This window comes from Lontra canadensis, unplaced genomic scaffold, assembly GCF_010015895.1.
Source record: "Lontra canadensis isolate GAN:19392208 unplaced genomic scaffold, GSC_riverotter_1.0 scaffold127, whole genome shotgun sequence".
In the NCBI taxonomy this organism is placed as follows: Eukaryota; Metazoa; Chordata; class Mammalia; order Carnivora; family Mustelidae; genus Lontra; species Lontra canadensis.
In genome coordinates this window covers 2021166-2043959 of record NW_022631121.1, presented here as the reverse complement: position 1 = coordinate 2043959, position 22794 = coordinate 2021166, and the positions used below count along the sequence as shown (strand labels likewise).

Genomic DNA, 22794 nt, shown 5'->3' with positions numbered 1-22794 from the left:
TGGAGCCTCCAGAAGGAATGCGGTCTCGCTGATACATGCATTTTAGTCCACTGAGACCCATCTCAGACTTCTGACTCTCCAGATGAAGATAATATATTTGTGTTGTTTCAAGCCACAACATTTGTGGTAAATTGTTATAAGGAGCAATAAGAAACTAATACAGAAGATGAAACCAAGTCTCTCTCTCTCTCTCTTTTTGAAGATTTTAAATAATCTCTACACCCAATGTGGGGCTCAAACTCACAACCCCGAGATCAGGCCGCTCACGCTCTACCGACAAAGCCAGTCAGGTGCCCCCCACCCACCACCTCAACTAAATCTCTCTTTGGGCATTCAAAGATTCTGGGGACAGATTTTACAAGATGAAGATCTTACTCTTGAGTCTATGCCATTCAAAATCAGTTAGTTAAAAAGTCTGAGGATTATAATGATGGTTTGCTTGTGAGTGGGTTTCTCCATCCTGGCCTCAGATGGCTTTGCTGACTCACGTGCCAGTCAAGCACATTTGTGTCACAGTTGCAAGGCCCGGGGTCAGTTCTCAGGACCCTGCAGTATTTGCCACTGTATTGGGAAACTGCCTGGTGGCAAAGCAAGAAGGAAGAAAACAACATATCAATAGCCAAGAAAGAAAGACGGCTCTTTAGGCGTATCAGAAGCAGTGTAAATCTGGTCAACCATTCTGGAAGACAATTTGATAGTAGTATCAAAAAACATGTACAAAAAAGCCTTGAAAATTCAAGTACCCTGACTCAGCAATTCTACTTGTAGGAAAATTTATGGGAAAACTGCATTAGTATGCATATCCTTCACCTGCTTAAAAAAATTCTTCCACGGTTCCCATAATTATTTATAGGATAACACTTGGGGAGACTGACAGGGGCTTCAGTAGGTAATTATGTCTGGCAGGTGTTTGTACTGACCGTAGCTTGGTCTAGACTTGAACCTGTGTTAGATTAACCTTGATGGTCCCCGAGCCACCTTTGTTAAATTTGATCTTTTCCATGATAATCACTGAAACAGTGATGGTGACTAACACTTCCAATGTTAAGTCAGTGTCTGCCCTTGAACGTTTATTATAAACTATCAGCCAATTTTGTGGCTTAAATTAAAAAATTTTTATGTGTAATTGAGCCATTAAGTGGTGAAAATTAGCTGTATTTTCCCGTAGCCAGTGACATTCAGATAATATGTTTGGCATGCAAAAGTTGTGAATCCAAATTATGCTCAAATCCAAGTGAGGAATCTTTATTCATTTTTTTCCCCCTGCTGTATGTGTTTCAATCATATGTCTGGACACAAACCCCACCAAAGAGAGACCAAAATTTACACAATATTCTTGAGTGTGATGGTGGCTGCATTTGGAGTTTTGATTAAACTGCGCTACATGTGTGATTATTACTTGTAAACAGATGATTAGATATTAATTAGACAATAAGTGATTGTAAAGCACTTAGAAAATAAAAGTGTTTATAAATACCACTAAGTAATAGCAACAATAATTCTTTACTGACTACACAGCTGCTAATGTCAATAAGAATGATTTATTCCAGCTAAGGGCAACTTTAATTCATGCAAAAAGCTACTATCATATCTGTTTTGCTAGAGCAAAACCAAATGTATTATACTTATAGCTGATTTTATCATCAGCATTTAGATAAATACATCTCACATAGGTAAAAACAACTTACCTCTTTTAGGACCTTCTCAAACACAGGCACAACCATTGTGGCATGGTGTCTCTTGAACGCTAAGAAATGGAGCCCGTGGGTGGCTCAGTGGGTTAAGCGTCTGCCTTCGGCTCAGTTCATGATCCCTGGGTCCTGGAATTGAGTCCCAGATCGGGGTCCCTGCTGGCAGAGAGCCTCCTTTTCCCTTTGCCCCTCACCCTTTTCATGCTCTCTTTCCCTCTCTCTTGCAAAAATAAACAAAGGAAATCTTTATTTTAAATAAGAAAGAAATGGAGCTCCTGACTGTTCATCTCTGACTTATGTCCAATATCGATTTCTTTTCAATATAAGATATGAGATGACATTTCGTTAGTGACATCTGCATTTTTATGCCTTTTTATGTCACACTGGGTCTGTGCAATTGTTCCCCAGCATCTGAAAACTGTGCTTAGACTCAACACATTTTGGTCAAATGAATGAGCAGAAGTTAATTCTTTTTGGTTATGATAGAAGCCAGAAAAAGAAGACAATCCATGTTAAGAAGAAAATAAAGCACTTTCATTTGATCTTCTTGATTTTGTTTTTCAAAAAATAAGTTTTGAGAGGTACCTGGGTGGCTCAGTTGGTTGGGTAGCTGCCTTTGACTCCAGTCATGATCCCAGAGTCCTGAGATGGAGCCCCAAGTCAAGTTCCCTGCTCAGTGGGGAGTCTGCTTGTCCTCTCCCTCTTCCCTCGCTCATGCACTCTCTCAATATGTACAATCTTTAAAAGAAAATAAGTTTTGAAGCCATGAGTACTTTTTATGTCTATTATTCTTTTCCCAAATGGCTCATAGAGGTCATGGACCAGTACCAGCCTGGGTCCTGCCCCACGGGTGAATCAGACAATGCCTCCGTGTTTATTTTCTCTCCTAAGTAAATGCAAACACCTACAGTGAGTCCAGTTCCGTGGTTTTGGACATAGGAAATGAACTGAATGAATGCAAGTGAAGAGTGCTTCACGTCACATGAATTCAATAGAAAAAAACGGTGAAGGGGCTGTTTGGGATGACGAAATATGCATGAGATAGCCCAGAAGCCTTGCTGACGAAGCAAATAGAACTAGATCGGAAAGCGAGGCAGTGTAGTTTTGTGGGAAACAGGGTTGAACTCAAGAGACCTGGATTCAAGGGATAGTTTGGCTCCTTACCGTGCGACCTTACTCGAGACGCTTAACCTCTCTGATTCTGCTTGCTCACTTGAAAATATTAAAACCTGTCCATCTTGGAGTGTTATTATGATTCAATTCAACGTGGAAACGTACCAAGTGAGAGGTAAAATGCTTTACACTGAAAAACATTTTTATTACCGTAATTTTCCTGAAGTAGGCAAAGATTTATGCATGGGCTTTATTGTTTAGTATGGTGGAATTTTCCTTCTGGATTATGTCAGGTTTCAGGCCCAAACTATAAGCCACATGTGGAAAACTGGGGAAGTATCTCAAACTAGAGCCATAAAAGTGACAAAATTCCATAGAACGTAATAATGGTTTCCAGGAAACGCTAAATTCTGTCAACTTTACCTTGCTTTTTCAATCTCCTTTCTTACTTTGTAATTAATTCCTTATTTGGTATATCTGAAGCAGTGAGAAAAAATGAGTGAGAAAGAGGAAGGAAAGATGGAAGAAGTAATGGAGACGGGATCGACGGTAAGGAGGAAGGATTTGGAAAGAAGGAGGTTTTACAAGATTTTATTTATTTATTTGACACAGAGAGAGAGATCACAAGTAGGGAGAGAGGCAGGCAGAGAGAGAGGAGGAAGCAAGCTCCCTGTTGAGCAGAGAGCCCAATGCGGGGCTCAATCCCAGGACCCTGAGATCATGACCTGAGCCGAAGGCAGAGGCTTAACCCGCTGAGCCACCCAGGCGGGTGGCCTACAAATGGCATTCTTGATAAATATTAAGAGCAGTATCGTCTATGCAGGGGCATAAAATAACTAAATTTTAAATTACCAATATGGGTGGAGCTAATATTTTCTCTACAATGGATATAAAATTTCTAGCACACTGACTTGATTAAATATTGAAAAATAAAATGGAAGAAAAAGGTATTTTTAAAGAAGAAAAAGCTTAAATGTAATGCCTACTTTAAAAAAAAATAGGCTAACAGACATTTACATGGGATGTTATGGCACATTTGTATCCATAGGAGGATATAAAAGATATTTTGCCGTAAGAAATAGAAATTAACATTGTATGATGGACACTGAACTAGTCTTAATTGGAGATCTCCCAGAAGCAGACCCTGAGACAAAAGATTCAAGTTCAGGTAGTTCATTTGGGGAATGAGCCCAGGCAACAGCCACAAGAGCGTGGGCAAGGGAGACAAGGAAAGGCAGGCAGGCAATGGAGGGTGTACCGTCAAGCCAGCTACCATGGCGGCAGTTGGAACTTAATCCTACCAGGGAGCCCTGGGAGCCCATGCAGAATATAGGATTTGGTCCCTCCACTTGAAGGCCAAGACCACTGGGGTGTTTATACTTTCACTCCTGTCAGTCACTGGCCAAGAACTCTTAGGACTGTGGGCTGCTGAATTTCTGCCCCTCAGCCCTGCCTCCTTGGTGCTGTTGGGCGGGGCGGGGGGGTGTCCCCCAGGGCCAGAGAAAGCCCTCGGACAGAGAGGAAGTTGCTGGCCGTTGTGCCCGTGATGAGGCCTGGGGGTCCAGCTCAGACAGCTTCTGCTCTGAAGAGATAAGTTTAGTTCTTCATGCAGATCTTTGGGAATAGTGTTTTCAATGATTTGATGTTGTTGAAGCGACAAACGTTGGCAGGAAGAATGTCATTTGTAGGTCTCTTCCAAGCTGATGGGAAGATCCCTATGGCTTGGTTTCCTGGTCTGCAAACGGGGGTGGGGGTGGGGGCACTATTCATATCTGATTAAGTGTTGTGGGGCTTACAAGCAGCCCATGATAAGTACGGAGCATAGTGCTAAGAATGTAAGGGGTACCTGATAAATGGTAGAAATAAAGATGAGAGTGCTTGGGAGGGGCAGCACTGATCTGACAAGTTCTCACCGAAGCCACGCCCTGCTTACAGAGGGTACAAGACTCAGGAGCGCTGTCCCCAAATGCTCCCTGGAGATTTTCTGAACAGCCCGCCTCCAACACATTCCCTCTATTTCTACTAACTGGAGATAGGACACCGCCAGCTTTGTCTGTCCCTCTCAGCTTTCTCATTTCCTCTCACTGAGTCCCTGCCTCTTGGTATTTGCTAGCATGCTAATGTCTATCTGCCTCACCCCTACCCCATACCCAGCCCTTCACAACTGTTTTCCTAACTATAAGGGTAATATATGCTCATCTTTTAAACACTTGTTATAGGTAGGAAAATATAAAAACAAATGTGAAAATTGCCCTTAATCCCACACATCTTGGTGTATTTCCCTCCAGTACTTTTATCTAAGCATGTACATAGCCCATAATTGAGATCATTTTTTTTTGGTATCGTATTCTGTGGCATGCTTTTCCCACCTGACATAATGTTATCATGTTCCCATAGCATTAGACTTTCTTCGAAAACATGACCGCTAATGACAGTATAATACTAAATGGATGTTTTTAACCATCACTCCTATTGCTGCAAGTTGTCAATTTTTTTAGCCTGTTATAAGTCATTCTGCATTAAGCATCTTTGTACACAATTATTCGAGTGCTTCTCTGAGTATTGCTTTGGGGATAAGTTCCCAAGCAAAATTCCTAGGTTAAAGGGCATGAATGTTCTAAAGGCTTGTTACCTTGTACTGACAAATATCCTGCATGGAGTTTTTTTCTTTTTAAGATTTTATTTATTTATTTGGTAGACAGAGATCACAAGTAGGCAGAGAGGCAGGCAGAGAGGGGGGAGGGGGAAGCAGGCTCCCTGCTGAGCAGAGAGCCCAATGTAGGACTCGATCCCAGGACCCTGAGATCATGACCTGAGCTGAAGGCAGAGGGGCAACCCACTGAGCCACCCAGGCGCCCCTTGCATGGAGTTTTTTTAACAATGTTAACACGTATATAGATTTGTGTAACCATTACCATATCAGGATAGGGAACACTACTATCACCCCAATAACTTCCCTTCTGTTATCCCTTGATAATCAACCCCTTCCCCTTGGCATAACCCCAAGAGGGTTATGGGATACTTAATTCCAAACTGTGGAATTAACTGGTCATTCTCAGCTAATCACCTTAATAGCATTAGAAAGCCTCCAAGTTAAAATAACTCCCGCAAGGACCCCGCTAGACCCCAGGATTCTGCTAAATGGGTAGGTGAACAGGTGAGCTTCCCATTCTAGCGAAGGAACTAGAGGACCAATTAGGAACCAAGCTGGCAGCTCAGTGGTCCAGAACCCAGCGGGGTTTAGGGGATTAAGGGCTTTCCAATGGGACTGTGTGGCTCTAGACAGTGGTTCTCAAACTTTAGCATGTGGCAGAGTGCCTCCAAAACCCAGAGATTTTATTGAAACACAGATTCCTGGTCTCCACTGCCTGAGTTTTCTGATTTAGTAGATCTGGGGTGGGGAGTAAGAATTTCTGACAAGTCCCCAGAGCTGCTGTTGCTACTCCTTTGGGGACCACACTTGGAGAAATGCCACTGTAAGGCAAAGAAAATACTGAGATTAGATGAACAATATCATGCCCATATCACCCAGCATGGTGGAAAAGTCTCCTGAAAGTATTGCACGGTTTGTCTCTTTCAAGTTGAAGGACTTATTAGAGCTAAACTTGCAGCTTGAGGTGTTTTGTGTTTCCAGGAGGGCAGACAGGGCAGTCAGGAAAGGGTAGGAAGTGGGTCGGATGTTCCCTTTTCAGATGACCCAGTGTCCCTGGAATTCTTGCAGTATTGGAGCTCTCCGTAAGCATAGGTAATAACGGTGTCATCAAGTGACATCATTCTCATTTAAAGTGCCGGGATCTGTAAATGTCAAACTGTAAATCTATGCTGCAGAATCCTTTTTTTTTTTTAAGGCTAGCTATCTTTGCTTATTTGAGGAGTAATAAAAATGAAGCCCCTTATATTAGTATACCCCATTCTAATTTACAAAGTGCTTTCACATGGTATTTATTTGATCTCCCAAATTCCGTGAGGGAGGCAGGGCATTATTTTTATTTCACCCTTTGGACTACTGGCTCTCCAAGTATGGTCCTTGGACCTGCAGCATTAGTATCACCTCTGGGGAACTTGTTAGAAATGCAATCGCAGGCCCCACCCGAGACCTACAGAATCAGGACTTGAGGGGCCAATAATTTGCATTTCTAACAAGCTCCCAGCTGATGCTGATGATGCTGCTGCTGGTCCTGTACCACACTTGGATGAAAACAACTGCTATATATTAAAACGAAAGATCTAGAAGCCCAGGACTTAAGAGGACTCCTACCAAGGTGATTTTTCTGTACTACTACATTTGCTACATCCTGGCTCCTCCCCCATGTCCCCTGCAAATCCTCCCAATCCCCACAACTCTGCTTATGATTTTGAGGTCCTGACAATTACTCTAAATTGCAGTTTCCTCACCTGTGAAATGGAGATAATAATAGGATTGACTTCTTTGGGTTCCAATGAGGATAAAACAAAATCTGGGTAAAGATACTTAGCACTGTGCTGGTGCTTAATAAATTATAATAGTTACCATGAGTTTTATTAATGTTACCGGAAGTGTGATATTTCACTAGAACGAATAGATTTGTAAGTTCTTTCAGTGTGTTTCTTCAGAGTACCCCTCTTAAAATGGGACTATTCGTGGATGATTTAGACATTAAGGCACATCTGGAATGTTTCTGTGACTGCCTTGAGCTCTTGGCTGAGAGCAGGGTGCTTAGGAAATGGAACTCACGACTGGTAAAAGGGGAGCAGAGGAATAAGAGAACAGTTAATGGAACAGTGCATCGAAAGGCAGACAACAGCAACAAGAGTTCATTGAGGAAACGCAGAAGCGGGGAAAGGGAGAGAAGTGTCTGAGGGAGGAAGCAACTGGGAGGGCAGTCAGAGGTGGGAGGCAGGTTGTAAGACAATCTAGCTCCTTCAAAATTCCTCCCAGGGCAGCCCAAGGGGTAGGTTCTGGGGCTGCACCAGGCCTGGGACAGGGTGGGGGAGGACGAGGGCTGTCAGTGCTCTTGTTGTAGTCTAGGGGATGAACACTCAGGTGCCCACAATAAATGCCCTGAGAGGCCTTCCGAGGCTAGCTGACAACTGAGGGCACAGGAAGTTGGGGCTCAAATGTTGAATTGTCTTCAGGGTGACTCCTATTCAGCAAAATTCTGATTATAGCACATCAAACACTCATGCCAGGGATGTGGTCCTTCTTTAGTGCAGGTCTGTTATGTTCTTCGTCGAGTAGCCCTGGACTCCTCAGGAAGCGGTTTTATCTTATCTGGGTAGTGCAGCGCGGGTTCCTCGCCCCGCGTGGACAGGGACCTTTGCAACTGAATTAAACTGAAGAAACAAAAGCAGCAAGTTCGGGCCCCGTGGGCACGGCCGGCCAGCCAATGGGGCCCGGCCGCTCCCCGGCGGAGTGGTACTATGATGACAGTAGCCAACCAGCGCGCTCCATGCAAATGAGGTACTGTATCCCGCACCCGCCGCTCTAGTGCCGTCTGGTTGTTATAGTGATAAACTGAGGCCTTGCCTTTTGGCTTTTTCGGAGAAGGAAACGGGTGGGGGACTCGGGGGGTTAACCTCTTCCCCCAGGGAAGACAGAAAGAAGGGGCGAAGAAGGGGGATGGGTGAAGAAGAGAAAAATACGTGACAAAGAAAACATTCTCTGCCTGGGAGGAGACTCAGAGAGGGTGTAGAGCTGGAGGGAGCATTCGCTGGCCATGCCAGTACTTACCACTGATGCTGAGTCAGAAACAGGTATCCCAAAATCCCTTTCCAATGAGCCTCCCTCAGAAACCATGGAGGAAATAGAGCACACATGCCCACAGCCTCGACTGGTAAGTAAAGACAAAGGATGCAAATGTTATGCTTGGCTATGGCACAAAAGAGTTCCTTATGCGCCTGCAGCCGGCGAGGAAAACGATGCTTGGAGGATTTTCATGTAAATGAGAATGGAGCTACTGCCTAATCCTTCTCAGCTGTTTATACTTAGCTTCTATACCGGGGCGCTGCTCTCAGCTTACAAAGCATTATTGTATTGGCTGGGTAGGAAACGGGCTGCTTGGGCTATGCTGGTTTTCTGCCTTGGGAGGAGGGGATGGCCTTTTCCCTTTTAGGTGTATTCTCATCTGAAGGTAAAAATCTTACAGTGCGTTTTTTTAAATGGTATTCTCTTCGCAAATCTTGAGACGAGTCCGTTGTTAAGTTCTAAATTCTAACTGAGAAATGATTTGGTGCCCAACTCATTTTGGTGCCCAGTGCCAATTTTGGAAAAACGAAAACGATAAGGAAGCCAAACTTCCCCGTTCGTCTGAAAATTTCAAAATGAATAAGTGAAAGAGTCCCTCAGTGGTGTATTCAGAAATAAGGCGCCTTTTAAATGAAGCCGAACATTTCCGGACCGTGCGAGGACGGTTTGTCTTCAGGTAGTGGGAACCCAGGGGAAGCGACATTGACTACTTAGAAAGGGCTTGTATGCCTTTAATAACGAAAGTGTGGAGACGGGGCACTCAGAGCTTCCTTCCGTCTCAGTGACTGGTATCCCAAATTTGATCCGTTTCTCAGCCACTGGGCATGATTATTTAAGCAGGCGTGGAAGATGGTTCTCAACCACCTCAGCGTATATCATCAAGGAATCAAAAACATCAGATAGGGGGTGGGTTCTCTGTGGCCTGAAGTCTTGGGAAACTTGGGAGAGCCCTCCCTTTGCACCCTCAAGTCCAAGTGGCAGCTAGTTACAGCTATCCTTTTGGTAACAATTCCCCCAGTTAAGAGGTGCCATGTTTTGATTGGCTATGGAGTTTGACCCTGAGAAGAGGTTTTTTAAAGTATTTTAGTGATGTGCCATTTTCTTTCAACTCCCTGAATGAGAGCTCAGATTCCAAGGCTGGACCACCATGCAACTGCTGTTTCTTCATAAGCGTTACAAAGGCTTAAAGGCAGACTTAGAACAACTTCCCAAAACATGAAAACGAATTTATATTAAAGTGCTGTGGGCTTTTCACTGTTTTTATTTTATAAAATATATTTTCTTTGGGCAGTTTAACATAAACTTCTCTCCAGCACCCAAGCCACTTACAGAATGGGGTGTGTGTGTGTGTGTGTGTGTGTGAGCGCGCACACACACACATAATCTCTGGTGTTCAAATTTACATCTCATACCCTCCCAACAAGTAAAGGGCAGAGGAGAGAGAGGCAGCATCGGTTCCAGCTTGTGCATTTGTCTCTCCTACCCACCCCTTTTCCTTCCTTTTTCGCCATTTAACTATTCTGCCCCTTGGTTGCTTCTGCCCCGAGAGGGTCAGCAGAGGAAATCAAGAGAAGGAAGACCGTTGAAGTACTTTGCACTCTGACTTGTGACATCTCATCCTGGACATGACTCTAAAGAACCCTGAAAAGCTTGCAGTGTTACACCTCCAAGTCCGTGCTGTTCTAGAAATGAGAAAACTGAGGTTCAGATCAGGTAAACGACTTCCCCTAGAGTCACGTTGCTTCCAAGGGTTAGAGCTGCGGTTTGGACCAAGAGGTCTACACCCGCCAAGTGGAAGATCTTTCCCTGCCGCACACTCTGGAGTGGGGTACATTCCCTTCCTATCTTTTATGAAGGTCTAACATAAAGTAGGAGTGTCTGTGTACAAAAGTCGAACTGTGAAAGCGATGGCTTCCATGTACCTTTGATGAAAACTTTCCATGTTGTCCATCATTATCACGGTCTACTGAAATTTTGCTGCTTATATAGGGGCTGTAGCCAATTTATAAACCCTTACTCAATTTTTAGAATCACCTTTTCTCAGCCAACTTTATCACTGTAGGGGTATATTCTAAATTTAGTTGTACACTTCGGGACCTGACTTTGCTTTGCTAATGATTTGACTTGAATAATGCACATGCTACCTACTTAGTAAGAAAATTTGTTGATGGAGAGAGTGACAAGTGAAAATCTTAAGTAGCATTTCTTTTTATGGTTTTTAGTAGTTCCTGTTGATCTTTAGCTTTGCTAATACCTTCACATTTCAGATTGGATAAATTCTTTTTTTCTCCCAGCTCCCATCCATGTTGCTCAGAGTCACGCGTGGGTTACTGTGCTGTAGCCATTACCCCTTGTGGCTGATGAGTTCCAAAGTTACTTAAAGTTCATGAGAGACTCAACAGATAGATCCCTTCAGAGGACAGGCTCCGTTTTGCACTTGTTATCAAAGTGGAATTCATATGGTTTAGAGGAAACAGGATTCAATGATAAAACGTTTAAAAAAAAAAAAAGAGTAGCGGTTGCCAAAATGGATCTCATTGTATTCGCTGCGGCACGCACTGGCTCCCCAGACTGTGACTTTACCTGGGGAGAGCAAAACGGAAACTTCTGGGTATATAAAGGGCCATTAAGCTTCACTGCAAGTATGGAATGTGAACTTATGTGCTGATTGTCATTGTCTAAGTACAAGTTTTATTTAAGTCTCAGCAGTTGTGTCAAATGCCCCTTTCGTGATGAACTGTGCTCTCTTTTAAGCTTGGCACTTGGAAAGCCGTGTACAGTGGCTCTGTCTCTACGTGCATTTGCCTATATATTTTCAGCTAAGGTTGTCTGTTGTGATCCTAACTTGCATGTTGATCGAGTACCTACTACTCGCTGAGTCCTCAAATGGTTTGTGACCTGGGGATTCTAGAAGAGACTGACACATAAACAGACACTGTGTCTACAAGTTGATATGGACACCATATGCTTAGAGGTGTGTTAGCAGGTGCAGTCAGGGCAGAAAGGAGTGTGCTGACCTCCTTGTGAGTCAAAGTTTGCTTGGGGGATGTGGATTGGAAACCTATCCATTCATCAGTGTATTTCTGGTCTCTGATATGGAGCCTGGCATAGCCCTTTAAGGAATTGAAGCGGGAAGCGGGCATGCATAAATAAGCAGGGTTTGGAAGCAATCTATATTTTAGATCCTTGTAACTAGCAAATTGATAAGGACATTGAGGATGCGTTGCAATCATGTTCAAGGAGAAATTTTTCTGAAAGGACTACTTGTAGTTTTTCCACCTGCCTTATTTTTCATTGGAAAAAAAATGTCAGAAAGGAGAGGAGTAAATAGAATTAAGTAACACTGATAAAGAAATTAGAAAAGAGGGCTCCTGGGTGGCTCAGCCGGTTAAGTGTCTGCCTTTGGCTCGGGTCATGATCTCAGTGTCCTGGGATTGGGCCCCACGTCAGGCTCCCTGCCCAGTGGGGAGTCTGCTTGTCCCTCTCCTCCTGCTTGTGCATGCGCTCTCTCTTGCTCTGCTCTCTCTCTCAAATAAATAAATAAAATCTTTTAAAAAATGAATTCGGGCTCCTGGGTGGCTCAGTGGGTCAAGCATCTTCATGATCCCAGAGTCCTGAGATCGGGCCTGACATCATGCTCCCTGATTGGCAGAGAGCCTGCTTCTCCCTCTCCCTCTGCCTGCTGCTCTGTCTACTTGTGCTCTCTCTCTCTCTCTCCCCCAGTCAAATAAATAAATAAAATCTTAAAAAAATAAGAAAGAAATTAGAAAAGAAATGACAGAAAATTACCTAGGTTTTCTAATAAAGCTTTTATCTCAGGATGTAATCTAATACCCTTACTACTTTACCATGGTGTTCAGGTTTGGGATGTTTCTGAGACCTCTTCTTTCCATTGTTAAAGTACTTATTCTTGATCCTTGACTTGTTATCCCTTCTTTGCTCTTTACTTGCTTAAACATGATGCAAGATGACTCCTAAGCTTGTCCGCCGAGAAGAGAAGCTGAGTGGTCATGGGCGGTATGAGGTAAGAGCACTCAGGAGACCCAGTTCCTGAGGGATGAGGGCACTCTGTGGGTAAGGACAGCATCCTCATACCTCCTCAACTCTCAGATTGTGCCTAGACAAATCCTCTGGGCCCAGCGGATGCCCCATAAACCCTCTCTAACATGGCCCAGCCACCCTGGCAACCGTCTGCTTATGGATTTGGTTAATGACCTTGGTCAGATTCTTCTAGGAGCGCCGTGTGTTGTGGGAAGGAAGTTGTAATTCTAACTTGCAGTGGTCACTTCCGTGAAGATGGATGTACCACCGATCAACTGAGAAGGTCTTGGAAATAAAAAAAGTGCTCGTTCGATATGCCACGTTAGCAGGAGTTCATTCCAGGCTTTACTTCAAAATGGAGCAGAGCCAAGAGACTGCTGTTGTGCAGAAGGTGCATTATGTCAGTTGGAAGGTAGGACGCGTACCCGCTACCGCTCAGGAAGACGGCTAGATTTCCAGAGACGTCAGTGGCTTCCTTTACTAATATCACCATCTATATAACCACTCAGAGCAGCGTGTAGTTTAAAAGGGAAATACTTAATGTACTGTGTTGGTGAAAAAAAAACATGAGTTTCCTTGGGCATTGACTGGTCAACTGGAATTCTGCCCAAAGTTATTATTAGAGCTCTTCCTGTTGGTCTCGCTCCAAATGCAACTTCCATTTCTTGCAGATCAATACCAGTCAGGCGTATGGAGCATGGAATCAGCGAATTGGTTTCTTCCATTCTTTTAAGTTTGTTCTGTCACCATCCCTCCAGTCCCGCCACCCCACCCCAATTTGCCTGATGCTGAAGTCCTTACAGAGGAGAGAAATCTAAATCAGTAAAAAGATGGGGAGGTTCTTCATTTCACTTTGGTGATTGCGGGTACAGCAACGAGAAGGGCGGCTGTGTCTTCATGCAGGCAGTGCGGAGGATTTAAAGCTTTCAGTGATGTGGGACTTTGGTACCTGAGAGAAAGCTCAGTCCCCTCTCAGCAGGACCCAGGTAGCCAGCTGGTTAGCGACTTGCACGTACAGCAACGCCCCAGGGGCTGTGGGGAGGAATGAAAGAAGTAATCCATCCTCCCTGCCCCGGAAAATCATTCCTATACAACAGAAGACCATAGTTTGGTATGTGGAAACCTGCCAGGATTCTGGAAGCCCTGGTAAGAGGGTTTTTTTGTTGTTGTTCTTTGTTTGTTTTTGTAAATTTGACTTTTTTTTTTTGGTAAATTTGACTTTAATGTGTTGGACTTTACACAACTTTTAAACTATATCCATTGAGCTCAAGTACTTCCCAGCAGGAAAGATTCCAGTCATATGACCCCCAGGTTGAGACAAATCCCTGTATTTGAAGAAAAGATGTAACTTGCTGATCCAAAAACAGTTTTGGACATGGAAGGGATCAGTCTGCTTCTGAGGGGATCTTAAGTCTCCTTTGTATGGGGTACACTCCAGCCTCTAGATCAGTGTTGTCCAGTAGAATACAATATAATTGACAATTTTCTAGTAGCCATGGTTTAATAAGTTTAAAGAGGTGAAATTTATTTTATTTTATTTTATTTTTTAAAGATTTAATTTATTTATTTGACAGACAAAGATCACAAGTAGGCAGAGAGGCAGGCAGAGAGAGAGGAAGGGAAGCAGGCTCCCTACTGAGCAGAGAGCCTGATGCGGGGCTCGATCGCAGGACCCTGGGATCATGACCTGAGCCGAAGGCAGAGGCTTTAACCCACTGAGCCACCCAGGCGCCCCTAAGTGAAATTAATTTTAATAATACATTTTCTTGGGGCGCCTGGGTGGCTCAGTGGTTAAATCCTCTGCCTTCGGCTCAGGTCATGATCTCAGGGTCCTGGGATCGAGTCCCGCATCGGGCTCTCTGCTCAGCAGGGAGCCTGCCTCCTCCTCCTCTCTCTCTGCCTGCCTCTCTGCCTACTTGTGATCTGTCTATCAAATAAATTAAAAAAAAATAATAATACATTTTCTTTAGCCTATGATATCCAAGATATTATCATTTCAACATTCATCAATATCAAAATAATGGACGAGGTATTTTTATTCTTTTCTTTATACTGAATCTGAAATTAGAAGTGTATGTTGTACTTAAAACACATCTAAATTCTGACTAGCCAGTTTCAAGGGCTCAGTAGCCATAGATGGCTTTAGAGGGAGCTCAGACACCTGCACAGGCCTGTAGAGGATGAGCTCAGAGAAGCCACAACGACAAATACATTTTCTGTTGCCTGGCACACACATACACACATATATTTATTCGTAGTGAAGAAACCATTTCACTTCATATTTTACACTCTTGATAGTCCCTTTTGCCCTTTTGGGTTTTGGTTAGGAGGCTAACCAAAGGAGGCTAATGAGAATTATATTAAATTTGAAGGTCTGGATGGGGAAGTGGAGAAAGAGAGAACAGGATGACTATGGGAGACACTAAGGAGATCAACACCCCAGGACTTGATAACTGAGTCTGAGTGTTGTCCAGTGTCAAGGAAGACTCCATTTTCTGGCTTCCTCAAGTGGGTGCCAGCACTCAGGCATGAGTATCAGGAGGCAGTAGTTCGTAAGAGTTCTGTTGGGGATGACATGGAGACTTCCACTTGGAGGTGTCTAGTCAGTGTTTGCTTTTGGAACTCAGGAGAGAGTTCTGAGACGGAGATCTGGGAGATGTCCGTATGGAGGGGATGGAAATGGAATTGAAGTAGTGAAATTGATGGGAACATAATTGAGTCACAGTCTTTGGACTAAGAAAATGGTAATGGAAGTGGTTAGCTAGCAAGAGCGCCTCAGGATAATCCTACTATAGGGTAATTCTAGAAGATGAAAACTGACCCTGAGCCATGCTATCAGGTTCTTAGAAAGGCGAAAAATAGAAGAGCTGTAATTAAAGTTATTAGAAGTCTCCTTATATCTGCCTATCTCTACGTGAAATCTGGTTAAATTAATCTACTTGATCCCAGAATCTTTTCAGAATGGAACCCTGAGGAACACCATTTAAAGAGCCAGTAGAGGAAGGATCATGAAAAGAAGACAGGCCAACAGCAGGATAAGTTCTGTGGTGGGAATGTCCAGTAGAAGCAAATGCAACAGAGAGATTGAATGAGATAATGAGGAAAAGTCTCCTTTGGATTTAGAAAGAAGAAGTCAATGGTGGATGTTTCAGAGATGTGACAGGCGCAGAGGTCAGAGGACAATGAGTTGAGGAGGCCTTGGAAGGTGGGGAGGTAGAAGCTTGCCTGAGAGGGTAAGCAGATAGAATGTGTAGGATCCAAAGGTGAATAAATCAGGATTTAGGGTTGAGAGAGGCTCTTCTTTTTTTTCCTTCTATATATCCTCCTTTGGTTCCATTCTTCCTTCCATCCAGTGTGCTAAGGCTTTTGGTTGGCTCATTCTTGTAAGATGGTAGTAACTTGTACTTGAATATAAATGGCATAGAGGAAACAGGAGAAAGTGAAAGCGATAGGGGGAAAATGAGGAAGGGAAAGAGCTTTGGGCTAAAGACGTTGGATTCCAGTGAAAGTGGAAGAATTGGCTTCAAGCTGGAAAAGAGACACTTCTTTCACTTGATGGTGAGGAAGCTGGCAAGGATGTTTTGGGTAAGAAGTTTTAAAGGGTGAGTGTATTGAATGTGGAAAGCCTCTCTCATCTGATAGCTTCAGTCTTCTCTGTGAAGGCAGCGGTGAAGTTAGTGGCTGGGTTCTGGTGGGTGCCGAAGTATAAGTATGGGATAGCCTGAGAAGTTGGGTCCAACCCCAGGGTTTTCCTCTCCAGAAGCTTCCAGGCTAGGCCTGGGGCTAGGGAAGGGTGGGAAGGCTGAGTGGCTCCTGATGAGATGCCGTTCTGGTGAGAGGGAATGGCTCCATTCCTTTATGGCTCCTGGGGCTCCATACCAGCTCCCAAGATCAAGGCAGATCTAGATTGGGAGCTCCTGGGGGGACCTGGGCTGGCCCACAGTGGAACTGCTGGGGCCTGGCAAGACAAGTATGTTGCAACCTGGTCTTTGCTCGCTGGAGCCCACAGTCTCATTCGGACATGAGTTTTGCTGTTGACTTACTGTGTGGGCTTAAGCCCATCGCTTCTCTCTGGACCTCCATTCTGTCACCCACCACGGGCTGAAGAGATGATCTTTCCCAGCTCCAAGATGGTGACTGTAGCTTCCCCAGCCATGGAACATGCTCCAGCCCAGTGCGCCCTGTTTGATCTCCTGTTCCTTTCACAAGTCAGGGCCGCCCCACTCCTCCCCTGCTTTTGGTTTTCTCCATTTGGGGTAAAAAGAGGTTGAATGATCTATGGCAGGACACGTCGGCTAAATATGAATAACAAGCTCTGGAACCCCCTATTAATGTTGTACAAACCTGTTGTCTCCCACTTTATTCTTCAGCTGCTTCTTCAGAAAGGTTGAACGTGTTCTGAATCACATGCTGAACATTACAGTCATTGTTCAAAGAAACCTACGTTGAATCTCTTCTCAATGCGAACAATAACCCTCCTGACTGATTTCATAATACTCAAGTGCGAAATCCGGGGTTTTCTCTGAGGCCTGGCAGTGTGGCATTGGGCGCTGGGGGCCTTCCCCTCTCTAGCCACCTACACTTACTGCTTCTGGTTAAAGTCCAAGGTGGCTCAGGCCACAGACTTGAAACTCTTGAATCTTTTGCTCATGCCCACACAAAGCTTCTTGGTGCCCCTTGGTAAAAAAAAAAAAAAAAAAAAAAAAGAAAAGAAAAGTAGGAAAAAGATTTATTCCCTCTGATGACTGGGGGCGAGATGAAAAGGAGAAAGCAGGAAAGATAGGGGCAAACCAAGTCATTGCAAGCTACGCCTATTTTCTTAGAACAATCTCCCAGGTAACAGCCTCTACCTTGCTAGGATCTGATTACCCGTTGCCGGCCTCAGACCATAGCATTATTGTTTTAACATTTCTACCTTCCTCTTTATCCCAGCATGAGACAGGTTGTATGGGAGCCTGGGGAAGCTGACCCTGCTTGGGGATAAAGAGACAGTTGAACACTCAACAATCTTGAAGGCACACTTGAAAACACAGTGATTAGAAAATAAAGCCGCAAGCCCGGTTAGTGTACACCTGTGTAATAATGTGCTGGGCCACACAGGGCCGGCCCAGCCAGCCGGCTTCATTTTCATATCCTCTCTGCCCTCCCGCCCAAGTCTCTGACTTGGTGTTTTTGTTTTCCACTTAGGAATTCATGCACGTTGAACCTGACATCCGTGTAACGGCATGCTGATGTCTCTTTAAAGCGGGCATTTAAGAAGAATAACAATAATAATAATGGGTTCATAGAAGCATTGTGAATGATGTCGAGATCCTGTTCCTCGTACACTCAGGCTTCTGGGCTCATCTCTGGTGTGCCTGATAGTGACCGCAGGCCCAGTCACGTGATACTGAGTTCTCTCAGACCTCCGTGTTATTTAGGTACAAGGGAATTGTTCTATACTGGGCTGAAGACTAGAGGTCTCCCTCATTGTCCTCTGGGGGCAAGTGGGGGAGTAGTGTACACTGTTAGGTACTGGTGACGGGAGCCCTCTCCATGTTCCCTCGTCTCACTGGACTGCAGACTGTGAGGGAAGAATTACTGCTCCCTGCGTGATAAATAAGGAAACCAAGAATTAAGTAATTCCCAAAAGGTCAAGTACTAACGGATAAAGCTGGGCTTTAAAGTGAGGGTTTGTTTTTGTTTTTAGATTTTATTTATTTATTTGACAGAGAGGGAGAGACAGCGAGAGAGGGAACACAAGCAGGGGGAGTGGGAGAGGGAGAAGCAGGCTTCCTGCGGAGGAGGGAGCCCAGGGCAAGGCTTGATCCCAGGATCCTGGGATCATGACCTGAGCCGAAGGCAGCCACTTAACGACTGAGCCACCCAGGCACCCACCCTTAAAATGAGTTTTGTCTAACTTCTAAAGCCCCCATTTCCACCACACCAGCTCCCCAATATCAGTGAGCAGAGAATCACCTACTCATGCTTCCATGTGAGTCGGAAGCAAGAGGTTTTTGCGTACACGTTTTAAAAAAAGATTTTATTTATTTATTTGACAGAAAGAGAAAAAGATCAAAGTAGGCAGAGCAGCAGGCAGAGAGAGAGGAGGAGGCAGGTTCCCCGCCGAGCAGAGAGCCCAGTGCGGGGCTCGATCCCAGGATCCTGAGATCAGGACCTGAGTTGAAGGCAGAGGCTTAACCCACCGAGCCATCCAGGTTCTCCACATACCTTTTGAGAAATGCTGTGTTTTGCTGTCCTGTATCACATGGTCTGCCTTCAGGACCAGGAATGGAAACAATTTAGATAGCTAAGCTCTTGGTAGTAAATTGAGAAATTTGAAGTAAATATTTTTGACCTGGCAAGTCTTCTCCTAGTAAAGTTGGCTGCAAAAGACGAGTGTTAGGATGATCTCAGCAGCATAATTCATAGTAACTCCAACTGGAAATGACCCAAATCCCCAGGGGAAGTAGAATGGATTAATTGTTGTATTTTCACGCAATGAAATGCTCCACGGCAATGAGAAAGGAGAATCCAAAACCACTTGCAAAAATACGGATAAATCTCACAAACATAATATTGAATGAAAGAAGCCAGATTCAAGAGAATACACACCACATATTTTCATGATCTATTAAGAATTTTAAAACTAGGCACACCAGTCTGTGAGTTTAGAAGTCAGGACAGCAGGAGGAGCTCAGGACGGATGCTGGCTTTGGTCGGTTACTTGATCTGGGTGCTACCTAGGCTCATTTTGTGACAGTTCAGTGTTACACCCTTAGGATAGGTGCACGTTTCTTTCTTTTTTTTTTTTTTAAAGATTTTATTTTGACAGAGATCACAAGTAGGCAGAGAGGCAGGCAGAGGGGGGTGGGGAGCAGGCTCCCTGCTGAGCAGAGAGCCCGATGTGGGGCTCGATCCCAGGACTCTGAGATCACAACCTGAGCCAAAGGCAGAGGCTTGACGGACTGAGCCACCCAGGTGCCCCAGGTGCAAGTTTCTGTACATGTATTGTTCTTTAATACAAAGTTGAAAGATATTCGAACCACAGGAACAGAGAAGGTACACTCTACAACCGATTGCCCATTTCCAGACAATTCTGGGGACCTCGAAGATAACATTCTAAGGAATAGTATCAGCTCCTGCCTACGATTACAGCTCTTGGCCATTAACAGAGCCGGACTGTGCTCCAGGGGTCAGTACCCAGCCCCAAAGAGAATGTAGGAAAGCCTTGGAACTTAATTCTAGGACAAGTCTAGCCCTAGTCGGGTTATTTGTGAATTAAAAACCATGGTGTCCAATCTATATGTGTTTTATAACAATGGCCAGACCTCACAGTCCGTTTCCAGACTCAGAAGGAAGTGGGTAAAACTGGTTAGCTAGCAAGAGTGTCTCAGGATAATGCTGCTTAGGGCAAATTTTAGGAAATGACTGGCCCCGAACCATCCTATGACGTTTTCTTAAGGGAAGAAAAATAGAAGAGCCATAATTCAAGCTAAAGGAATCCTCCCTGTATCTGCCTGTCTCTGTATGAGACCTGGCTAAATGGCTCTGCATTACCCCCCAGTCTTCCACGATGGAATCCTGAGGAACAGAATTTAGTGACCAAATGGAGGAAGGGTATTGAAAAGAAGACAGAGAGGTATTTCTTAAATTGGTGGGAATTTGGGGTCTTGTAACAGCAATGCTGTTGCTTCATTGGTAGATAAACTTACATGTTTTGTTTTCCTGTAAAATATTGGTTTTTTTTAAAGATTTTATTTATTTATTTGAGACATCAAGAGAGAGAGAGTGAGCACGAGCAGGTGCGGGCAAGTACAGAGGGGAAGGGAGAAGCAGGCTCCCCCTGAGCAGGGAGCCCGATGCAGGGCTTGATCCCAGGGCTCTGGGATCGTGACCTGAGTTGAAGACAGACGCTTAAGTGACTGAGCTACGCAGGTGCCCCTAAAATATTGTTTTTATTAAAGAATCATCTGCTTTGTACAATCAATCATCTTCGGAATATCTTTCTTTGGAAAATCTTTGGAACATCTTTCCTTTAGCGGCTCAGAAAAAAAAAAGGGGGGGGTCTTATTATTGAAATAGGATCTAGCAAATACCTCCGGCTACGACATGTTAGAAATATCTGTACTTCCATCCTACTGTATAGCAAACCTCCCACACTGCATTTGTTCTAATGCTTGTTCCTTCCAGTCTGCAGCAATGTTTTCTGTATGTCTCCTGAATATATTTGACAAAGCATTTTAGTTTGACATCACTTTTTTCCCCCACATACATTCCCCCTTTTACTGTGGCATGAAGAGCTGGTGTTCCTGCAGTGGTATGAGACCTTTGGCTTTTGTTTACTGAATGAGAGAAATTTGAAAAGACTTCTCACGTTTATCATTGCATGCCACTGTATTTTGTAAGGGACTGGATTATTATGTCTTGAAACATTGCTGAAACAAATCACAGAAGTTGGTCTTCATGGTCTGGATGCTTTGCTTCTCAGTATTGTGGTAACTACAGTAGCCTCTTATGATCATGACCCGATAGCTCAAGGTACAAGAGACGCTCCAGGTGAAGTTTAATGCTAATGGCAGCAGGTATTTGAAATAGACTCCTTCGTGTTAATGGTGGATTCACCTGTCTTGATTAGGTCTTCATTGTTCACACCCGATAATGTGGCTGATGCGAGACTCCTGCAAGGGCTAGAAGGGTCAGCTCGGCCACGTTTTTGTCACTCATCTGTGCTTGTGTTAGTTTTTGCTTCCCTGTTTCATTGTGGGAAATGCTTTAAGCCACTTGGTGGTCTTGTAGGCATTGGTTTAGTTAAAACTACGTAATATCATCTACAAATGCCCTATCCAGGCCCAGGCAAATGACACTATATTACAGTAAGCTGACAGCAAATGAAAATGCCAAGGGACCCAGGCCATCCTTCTCAATGGTACAACTTGCATTCTTCCTTGAGGACATCTTGTAGACTTCATGTCGACAGAGATAGGGCACCAGTAAAAATCGGCACCTTAGAATAAAGCATCAGTAACGCTTCCTGTTTTTTTTAAAGACTTTATTTATTTATTTGACAGAGATCACAAGTAGGCAGAGAGGCAGGCAGAGAGAGAGGAGGAAGCAGGCTCCCCGCTGAGCAGAGAGCCGGATGCGGGGCTTGATCTCAGGACCCTGGGATCATGACCTGAGCCGAAGGCAGAGGCTCTAACCCACTGAGCCACCCAGGCGCCCCAACGCTTCCTGTTTTTTAACCTGAAAAATAAATCTAAGCACAAGTGTTGCTCTTTAATGGATTGTCTTGCCCGTCCCACATTAGAAAGCCCTGGTCTCCATGTTCTAGATCCTGCCCTTGGATCCAGCAGTGAGGGAGAGCACCGCATTTTCAGTCTGCCTATTTGGCCGCTTGCAGAAATGCTCTTTTGAACTGCTTTTTAGTTCTGAGGCTCCGCCTTGCGTGGAGGGTGTCACAGAGACAAACACAAAAACCAGGATGGTCTTGGGACACCTGGGTGGCTCATTCGGTTAATCGCCTCCCTTTGGCTCAGGTCATGGTCCCCGAGTCCTGGGATTGAGCTTCAAGTCAGGCTCCCTGCTCAGCGGGGAGTCTGCTTTTCCCTCTGCCCTCCCTCGACCTCCGATTGTGCTTTCTCTCTCTCAAATAAATAAATAAATCCTTTAAAAAAAAAAAAAAGGAAACAGGATTGTCTTCAGCAGGGTGTTGAGTATCCTGGTTCCGCTAGAGAGCCTCACGCCACTTGCCCCTTATGGAAGCATCACTGGAGGCACTGCTGTGAAATCCTGCATCAGGAAGTGCTGTGCTGCTCCTCAGTAGCTATTTTGTTTTTCACTTACGGACAGTATTTTGTCTTTCTCTTTGCTTCGATGGCTGAGAGCTTCAAATCATTTTTGTGACCTACCCGAAGTGTAGAGAACTGGGCTAGGTGTTCTTGTATGCTCATTTCGCTTCTGACCTTTGTCCAAACCCCTATTTCCTCCCTCAGCCCAGATCTTGCAACTATTAAACTTACAAATTTTATTTTTTTGAAGTCACCTCAAGTCCTTTGGGAAGGAGGTGGGATATAAATAAGATAGGCGGTTGTTAATGATGTTCATCATAAATTCCTTAAGCTCAGTTGCCTAAGAAAAGTTGATTTAGGGGCTGGAACTTTTAAATCTCTAGGCAAAACTGATTCTTTTTTTTTTTTTTAAAGACTTTATTTATCTGACAGAGATCACAAGCAGGCAGAGAGG

At 44.3% G+C, this 22794-nt stretch overlaps 1 protein-coding gene across 2 annotated transcripts in view; it reads left to right on the top strand.

The window, feature by feature from the left end:
• PCYT1B (phosphate cytidylyltransferase 1, choline, beta) overlaps window positions 1-22794 on the top strand; it is a 120178-nt gene that overhangs the window by 19265 nt on the left and 78119 nt on the right. The window contains exon 1 of one of the 2 annotated variants that reach the window (XM_032842300.1): window positions 8270-8617. The exons of the other annotated variant lie outside the window; for it this stretch is intronic. Coding sequence (XP_032698191.1) covers window positions 8501-8617 — 117 coding nt within the window. The 5' untranslated portion in view covers window positions 8270-8500. Of the gene's footprint in view, window positions 1-8269; window positions 8618-22794 lie in introns of those variants that run through there. 2 annotated transcript variants of the gene reach the window in all.